This window comes from Diachasmimorpha longicaudata, chromosome 14, assembly GCF_034640455.1.
Source record: "Diachasmimorpha longicaudata isolate KC_UGA_2023 chromosome 14, iyDiaLong2, whole genome shotgun sequence".
In the NCBI taxonomy this organism is placed as follows: Eukaryota; Metazoa; Arthropoda; class Insecta; order Hymenoptera; family Braconidae; genus Diachasmimorpha; species Diachasmimorpha longicaudata.
The window spans coordinates 5,812,797-5,821,531 of NC_087238.1; the positions used below are offsets into that span (position 1 = coordinate 5,812,797).

Below are 8,735 nucleotides of genomic sequence, written 5' to 3' on the forward strand. Positions count from 1 at the left end.
GATAGTACCTCCTCATGGTATGATGAATTGACTGCTCGTAATATCCCCGACAGAATCATTTATTTCAATAAATTTCTGAAAAATTTCTCTTCAATCAAAAACTATATTTCGCACAACCTTCATCCGTCATCAGTTCGCTCGCGTCATTCATACCAATCACCTCCCCCCTTTCACCCCCCTCTAAATCCACTTCTAAGTCTCTCTCCAGGAAAGCCCCATTCCAACCGCATAGACGTAATCAAGTTACCGCGCGTTCAGAGCACTCGAGGCTGATTAATGGTTGAAACGCGGGCAACACCATTTCTCAAGCCGCCCCCTCGTCCCACCCCCTTCCATCACCCATCCAAGCCTAAGTAAGTTCACACTAAATATCGTCAGAGTTGAAAAATTGAGGCGAAGACCGGGCCCTATCGGATCGATTTTTCCCAAAAATTATCCCACCCAGAAAAATTGATTTGTCAATGAAAAATTTTTCCTTCACATGTCAATGAACACATGAGAATGATTCTGCAGGTTGATCTGCAGGTCCGGAGGAGCACTTGAACCAAAAAAGACGGCCCCCCTCACGATCGAGTACTCAGAACGTGGCCAGGGTTATCTTGGGCAGCTGCTCGGGGTCGGGGAGACGGGGTTTCGACCCCTCGGGGCATCACCTCGTGTACTCACGCCCCACACGTACATCTACACCAGTGAATATCCTTGGCGTCTTCTCATCTCTGTCTTCGTGGGTCCATGATGCCACACCGCTGATTGACGAGCCAGGGCGTATACACACCCGAGGAAGAGTCACCGAGACGGCAATATAAAGCACGTGCGCGAGTATAAACGTTAAAGGAGAGAACCTGAAGTCCGCAGTGAAAACACCTGCCTCCTCGGCTCTTCCTCTGGCTTCATGCCCTTGCGGCGAGTGAAGGGTACATAAAACCCGTGAGTCCACGGGGGCGAGGGAGCAGCACATGGGGGAGGGAAGAAGGGAGAGGGGGGAGATTCACGGGCGTTGATACATATTTGCTTGTCCCATGTATTTCCACAGTGTACATATTCACAAACGTTTGCAAAAGTATTTTTTTTTTCCTTCCTGGCCGAATGCGTTGTTGCCCAAAGGCGAATAAACTCCGTCTTTTGCGCCCAGTCACTCTCGGGAATTCCTCGGAGATGAATAATGCCATATGGACTGATCGCTCCGGGCAGTGCCATTCACCGAGGAATTCTCGTCTCTTTTCTTCTTATCGCTTCCTTCGTTTTATCGATTTTTTTTTTCGTCCTTTGGAACACGACGACACGAATATTCAGGAAAATCCATCGTCAGCGGGAAATCACCTGGGGATTTCCAAAGATTTGGGACGAGTGAAGGTTGTCTGGACATCTCCCGAAATATTCCCGGAGATCCTGAGGATTTTCACCCCACCTGAGGGGCCGGCACCGAGGAATTGCGGTTCTTCCAATTTTCGTAGGAGTTTTTTCATAGAAAATTTCGCTTCCTGGAGTCACGTACTTTTTCCTGTATTTTTCGGTCCCGGTGAGTATCGAAGTTATATACCTTCGCGTTTCTCAATGTATTCTCGCGTAATTTATATTCTTTCCTCAGATGCCATCCGGGGGTAACGCCACACGTGTGAAGCTCGAGTGTATGCATCGAGAAAACCGGTGAGTGCATTAAATCGCGGTGGAGAGCGGTGGAGGTCGGCGAGGAGGGAGTGATCACACGCAGAGAAGAGGTAAATATATACGCAGGTGTGCACCATGAGGGAATATCGAGGAGGCACGCGCAGCCGGAATCAAAGCGCGTGCCCGTGTGAAAGTTGCCCCCCTTCGTCACCCCACCCCCCCCCTGTGGATGAATCGCACTGATGCAGAATAAGTAGTGAATTTTTAGACGATAAATGTTAATGTTAATGGGGAGATTAGGGGTACGCGGAAGGGCAACACTCACCTGCTACCTCCAACTTCCTGCTAACACCTATGCACCCGAAAACCAATTACTATTCCGTGAATATCGATCAGCCCTCACTAGACAGCCCCGAATATCGCACGAAGGGCAGTCTCATTGCTCTAATTGCGGTTCGATCTCATTAATGTGATGGACTCTCAAAGTACGAGTCTGGTGAGCCACATCATCACCTCGTGATCACCACCAACCCCTCCAAAGGTGAATTGTAATCGTCGAGCCAATACACGATCGGTCGAAATGACGAAATTCAGGTTCGATTATCGATTAGGAAAGGGACTAGAAAGTTTGTAGTTTATTTTTTTGTTTTTTGTAATTTTCCTGACGATACCCTCCACTCGGTGTCATAAAGAGTGCGATTTAATGCACCTCGTGCCTCGTAATTTTTTTCCCGTCACTCCCTCGATGGTCGTTCAGCTTCGACGATCAGAGGATCGCTCGATTTTAAATGGCTCTTCAATTTTTTAAGAAATCGGCATTCGTCAGAGCCGGGGACTCAAGTCCAGTCATCTCAACTCAGTCATAAATAAAAGGTTTTTCGGTATTTATTTTCACTTTTTTGGTTGAATCGGGTTACGAGTTGTCTGAGTCTTCGACTCTACAAAAACTGAAAATCGCTGGTCGAGTGTACAAATGAGGTGGAGTACTGAGGCAGTTGAGGACTCGTTTTTTAGATCTTTTCTTTTGTCGGAGGTTTCAGTTGCTCGATGGGGAGGGGAGCGACGGGGAGGAATTCTGGGCACGAGTGGGCGATGCCGCGGGGAGAATCGATTGCGGTTGCTCGACCCAAAACGATATAAACTGTGATCGATGAGAGAAATAAACTTTTAACTGGGCGGATGCCGTGTTATTTCTTTCTTGCACATCCTTTATGGCTACTAATGGATTCATTGTTTTTTTAAGGCTCCCCTCGCCCACTGAATTTTTTCACTCGCTGACTCGATCCCTAATTTTATTATTAATTTTATCGATCTATTGGGGTTATAAGATCCCCATGTTTGGATAATAAATGAACGAATGTTTGCACATTTCCAATTTACTCAGAGAAATTTCTGATGATTTGGGAAAATATTACCCGTTTATATTACACCCTACTCCACCCCCTGAATCCCATTACCTCCTCTGTCCTTCAAATTCAAGAAATTCAAATTCAAATAAAAATAAAAAATTCAGTTCCAGCTAATGGCGCTGGTTTTGATGATAGAGACCCAAATTCATAAAAATCAATGCCACCAACAGCGATAATCCCCCAATCAAACCCTCCCAATTCCAATTTCTGGACGTCCCATGTTTTGGCCGAGGTAGTATCACCGATTAGTTTCACTCCACGATTCGCCTCACATCTCCACTCCGATATTTTCAAATTTTTTTTTCCTCGATTCGTTCTGCCAATGGTAAGTGACCCCAACGACAACTGGCTTCCGGTTTCTCGAGGCAGATAATGACAGCGGGACACCACAAAAGATTCCACCAAAGAGCCTCTTATAGTTCTATCCCCGAGGGACTCCCCCCCTGTGTACCACCTATTATTCTCAACCCAAAAATCTTTGCAAAAAAAAAAAAAAATCCACTGACCCGATGATAAATCTGTGTGTGCGTTTTGTGTACATGTCCCGAGGGCCTAAATTGCGCTCTTGGTGAAATGGAATACACCTGCCCTCACTTTAGATGAGACACGCTCCCTGGCAGTCTTTATTTTATAAGAGGAGCCTTCAGGGACCTCAGTGCACATCTCACTGTTTCTTGTCGGCTCTTTTTATGATCGACAAGAAAAACAATCGATCCCTGAGTTGCACGGATTTTTATCCTGATACAACGGCGAGTAATTATCGTTATTCCCGCTGGCTAAATACAGCCATTTTCCCTTCCGACAGATTCTCCAGACGATCAACTGCTACTAAACAGATAAATAATAAGACATCCGACATGTTTCCATCTCGTATTCAATATAACGAATCAATTAATTATTAATGACCGAACGGAAAATATTAATTCCAGACCCGCTGGGACGTGCGCGACCCCGTGAACCCCGCTGGCCCCACAAATCCTCAGGGTATAATGACGTCGATAAATAATACGTGGAAAATAAACAGAACGAGTTACAAATTAACGTTCATTCCAGTCTCGATTATTTATTATCAGAAATGAATTAATTAACGGAACTCACGGCTGACGTTTATCCGGACGAGCTCTCGAGCTCCAAATGAACGAATAATTGATAATTACAGGTGCGCCATATGGCGAACGTCTCGGCACTCGACTCGTCAAAGTAAAAAAGTACTTTTTCCTTGCAAAGTGGGGCCACACCTCCGATACTTAACACCGATATTTCCCCTTAATTGTCGGTAGGTGACGATGTTGGGTAAATTTTCCCATGGGCTCATCGGCATCCCGAAACTCACTCACTCACTCTGCTCCACCCAGTGGACAAAAATCCTTCGCGTGAAATTCACCATCTGTAATTCGTCACGCGTTGAAAAATACTTTGGTAATTACCCGAGATATCCGCTCCTTCCAGAAAGTCCAAAAGGAGGAGACGTAAACACCTAAAACATTTTTGAAGGAAAAAAAAAAAATATACGAAATTAAATTGGAGAGGAACACTAGGGACGGGCGTTAATTCATTTTTGCCTTGCCGTTTTTTGAGAATGACCGGTGAGTTTTTTGTCGGTGATATAATGAAAGGGCCGAGGGTGGGGTTAAAGCAGAAAGGGCTAATTGGTGAAAGATGACTTCTAATTGTTGAGCTCAGGAGGCTAGAAACCTGGAGGTGGGAATGTGGCGTGCGCCGATGAAGCGAGACGATTCCATTCAGCGGAAGAGTACGAGAATCACACGAAGGTAATTAGATTCTCAAGGTGTGTTGGGGGGTAATTAGTGTTTTCTATCATGGGGTTTATGTTTCTATGTATTGATGGGTTTGATTCACACCCTCGAAGAGGATAGCTATGGGCGTTCTGTTGTTCCATCGATCGAGAGAATCGTAAAATATAAATATAAAAGTCTGTTATCGCCGATAACGTACGGTTTTTTTACGCGTGAAGATGACAACTTGTTCTCTGTTATCACCGACATTTACCCGGAAAAATGGCCCATACGGCAATCGATCCACAAATATTAACGAGTTCTCCGGAATGAGTCCCCGAAGTCACGTATAAAAGTGCTGATGACAGCGGTGATTCCCTGGGGGATTTTCAATGCCCAGAATATCCTTCAGTCTCGCTACTGAACCCGGATGATCAACACAGTCACCAGTCAGGAGTCACGGTACAATGTCCCGCCTCCGGCAAATATGGAATACCGCATTTGGTTGTCTTAGTGATCATGACTACAATCGGGAAGTTCACATTCCCCGCTGCTTCCTGGGTATCCTGGGTATCTGGTCAGAGCCTGAACCCATGAGCAGACTGAAATGTGCCCTTTCTGCTACGCTCCTCACCTTCTTCAACTTTCTCCCCCGGTTCCTGGGGCTATTCAACATCGCAAATGATCGACTATTTTTCTATCACTTGGGTTCAGTCGCTTATCGACTTTATATCATCGTAGTGATTCTGTTGCTCCACTTCAACTTCAAAATTCGTCGATCAATTGTCGAGGAAATGGGTGATAACTGGAGAACTACTCAGGCCCTGGAGGATAAAAAAGTCATGCGTCGATACGCCGATTATTCGAGAAAGATTTCATGGATTATCATTGCAGCGTTTGCTGCAACGTTCGTCAGTAAGTATCGAATAAATTCAGTACAACAAATGTTGTTATCAAAGAATTTATTGTTGCATTTAGTCACTTGGTTGAGTCTACTCCTTGGACTAGCAACAGGCCAAATGGAACTACATGCTGCACTAAGTGCGCTGAGTTTTCAATCCCAGCCATTAGTCGATGCTCTGGGAATCATCTTCGTGACGATAGCGAGCTTCATATCGCTCCTCCCAGCGATGGGAACTGAGACGTTCTTCGCAGTTTGCGTCTGTCATACCTGTGGACAACTAGCTCTACTGAAGAATCGAATAGCCGCATATGAAGGAGTAACTCGTCATCAATTTGAGCAAGACACCCCCGGGATGTGCAGCTGCCTGAAATGCATCGTAGATTCTCACGTGAAAATTTGTGATTTTGTTGCTACAATCGATAACCATTTCCACGTCGTCCTATTCTTCAGACTAGTGGCGGGGGTCGTTGGGGTAGTCTGCGGTGGGTTCGAGGTATCGAAGGTAAGAATCCACAATAATAAATAATCGATACTCCACTGCTGTTGTTTATCCAGGCAATTGTCAAGGGGGAGTACAGAGATCTGATGACTTTTATACTTTTCACGTTCATCATATTTTTCACAATTTGCACGAACTGTTCATTGGCGGAAATGTGTCAACAAGCGAGTTATGCTCTTGGTGATGCTGCGTACTCCACTGACTGGATGACAAAACACCCGAGAGATCGTCGGAATTTAATGCTCATCATTAATTACTCGAGAGGTCCCTTAAAATTTACTGCGGGTAAATATTTTGTATCTTCTCGACATCACTTTAAAGAGGTGAGGCCAGGATTCGATTTCATTGATTCGATATTGATGTCCCCAAGATGATTGGATTCTGTATCGAACCAATTGTTATTACAGTGGTGCCTAACATCGGCGTCATATATCTCAACACTTGTAACGATGAAATTAAACAAATGAGGATTACGTAGTTGATGCAAATAGACACAGGTATATAGAAGAAATATGTAAATACCACACCCAGAACTTTCAATAAATAAATACGAGAGAATTCTTCCACTTCTATCTCGGATCCACTAACAGGAATATTCTTGTAATTTTTTTTTTCCATCGATCGAGAGAATCGTAAAATGTGGGTATGAAAGTCTGCTATTGTAGATAACGTACGGGTTTTGTTATACGTGAGGATGATTCCCTTTTCCCTGTTATCATCGATATTTACTTGGAAAAACGGTTCCCATAATAATCGACCCGCAACTCAATACAAAATTCCGAATAAAATATTAACAAATTCCCTGAAATGAGTCTCCAAAGTCGTGAATTGAAGTCCTGGTGTTAGCGGTTGTTACCTGGGAGATCCTCAATGTCGTGGATATCCTTCAGTTGCGCTACTGAACCTGGAATGTCGAGACACACCAGGAGTCACGGTACCATGTCCCGCCTCCGGCAAATATTGAACCGAGAATTTGATCAGCTTTGTGATCATGATTACAACCGGGAAATTCAAATCCCTCGCTTCCTCCTGAGTAGCGTTGGTGTCTGGCCAGAGCCTGGAGGGTCCAATACAATCAAATTTATCATTTCGATGACTGCTGTGACGCTCTTCAGCTTCCTATCTCGCTTCATCGCACTTTTCTTCATCGTAAACGACAATAAATATTTCTATTACATCGGCTCAACCGCCTATCGGTTCTATGTGATCGTGCTAATGCTGTTGCTTCGCTTCAGTCCCAAAGCTCCTCAATCCATTCTCACGGCGATGTATGGTAATTTGAAAAGCTCTCGTTCCACGGAGGATAGAGAAGTTATGCGGTACTACGCCGCATATTCGAGGAAGCTTTCAATCATTATCTTCGCCGCATTTGTGGGAATATTCGTTAGTAAGTATCTAACAAATTTATTAAAACACTTTTCTCCCTGAAGATCGTTGAATTAACGTCGGAGCTTATTTTTTAATTTAGTCACTTGGCTCAATATAATCATTGCAACAACAGTGGGCAGCGAGAACTTGCGTGCTAGAGCAGACGTGATGAATTATCCATTTTTACCATCGAGCCAAATCTTCGATGCTCTGAGTATCATAGTTTTCATGGCAGCTACCGCAATATCTTGCGCCCCAACAGCGGGAATCGAGATATTCTACGCAGTTTGCATTAGTCATACTTGTGGACAACTAGTTATACTTAGAAATCGAGTAGCTGCATATGAAGGAGTAATTCGCCATCAGTTTGGAGATGACATCCCGAGGATGTGTAGCTGTCTGAAGTGCATAGTTGACTCTCACGTTGCAATCGGTGATTTTGTTGGGAGAATCAACAGCCATTTCAACGTCGTTATGCTGATGAGGCTGATTGCAGGAGGGATTGTTATGATTTGTAGTGGATTCGAGGTATCGAAGGTGAGAATCTAAAGTAATAGACGAAAACGATAGCTCAATATTTGTATGTATTCAGGCAATTGTGAAGAGCAGCTACGCAGATTTCATGATGTTCTTCATTTTCTCATTCATCCCATTCTTGACTGTGTTTATTAACTGTTCATTGGCGGACATGTGCCAACAAGCGAGTTATGCTGTTGGTGATGCTGCGTACTCCACTGACTGGATGACAAAACACCCGAGCCATCGTCGTAATTTAATGTTAATTATTAATTACGCGAGAATGCCATTGAAATTTACTACAGGAAATTATTTTGTGGTTTGTCGGGGGCACTTTAAGGACGTGAGTTCATTAATTAATTGAATGAATTAGATATTTATGTCAGGAAGATGATTATGTTTTATGTGGAATCAATTTTAATTGCAGTTGTGCCTCACAACGGCGTCATACATCTCAACACTTGTAACTATCAAATTAGGGAAATGAAGGGGATGAGGGTGGAGCATTAACCAGTGTTAACAATTTAAATTTTCATAGCAAGGCACTTGTTTGTTTAATTAATAAAATATAAGTTAAATGACTGGAGACTGCTGTGAGCTGCCAGACTAGTTGGGTATTGCAGTTCGAGTCTCCATGTCATGACGATCGATTATAATTCTAGTTGTTTATGGAAAATACATGACGTGTCGACCTT

General features: G+C 43.9%; 2 protein-coding genes across 2 annotated transcripts; both read left to right on the plus strand.

Annotated features, from left to right (window-relative positions):
- The first annotated feature begins 4,992 nt into the window (after window positions 1-4,992).
- LOC135169165 (uncharacterized) lies at window positions 4,993-6,183 on the plus strand. The gene is made up of 3 exons (XM_064133901.1): window positions 4,993-5,100; window positions 5,197-5,668; window positions 5,732-6,183. The coding sequence occupies exons 1-3, from the start codon at window positions 4,993-4,995 to the stop codon at window positions 6,181-6,183; spliced, it is 1,032 nt and encodes a 343-aa protein (XP_063989971.1).
- Window positions 6,184-7,026: 843 nt separating this feature from the next.
- On the plus strand, window positions 7,027-8,514 carry LOC135169166 (uncharacterized). Its single transcript, XM_064133903.1, has 3 exons — window positions 7,027-7,543; window positions 7,625-8,061; window positions 8,117-8,514. Exons 1-3 carry the CDS (start codon window positions 7,027-7,029, stop codon window positions 8,402-8,404), a joined length of 1,242 nt encoding a protein of 413 aa, XP_063989973.1. The 3' UTR covers window positions 8,405-8,514.
- The last annotated feature ends 221 nt before the right edge of the window (window positions 8,515-8,735 follow it).

Coding starts and splice junctions, on each gene's coding strand:
- LOC135169165 (XM_064133901.1), top strand. CDS start 4,993: ATGACAACTTGTTCTCTGTTATCACCGACATTTACCCGGAAAAATGGC. Junction 5,101..5,196: donor GAATGAGTCCCCGAAGTCAC/GTATAAAAGTGC, acceptor TGATCAACACAG/TCACCAGTCAGGAGTCACGG. Junction 5,669..5,731: donor GTTTGCTGCAACGTTCGTCA/GTAAGTATCGAA, acceptor TGTTGCATTTAG/TCACTTGGTTGAGTCTACTC.
- LOC135169166 (XM_064133903.1), top strand. CDS start 7,027: ATGTCGTGGATATCCTTCAGTTGCGCTACTGAACCTGGAATGTCGAGA. Junction 7,544..7,624: donor ATTTGTGGGAATATTCGTTA/GTAAGTATCTAA, acceptor TTTTTAATTTAG/TCACTTGGCTCAATATAATC. Junction 8,062..8,116: donor GTGGATTCGAGGTATCGAAG/GTGAGAATCTAA, acceptor GTATGTATTCAG/GCAATTGTGAAGAGCAGCTA.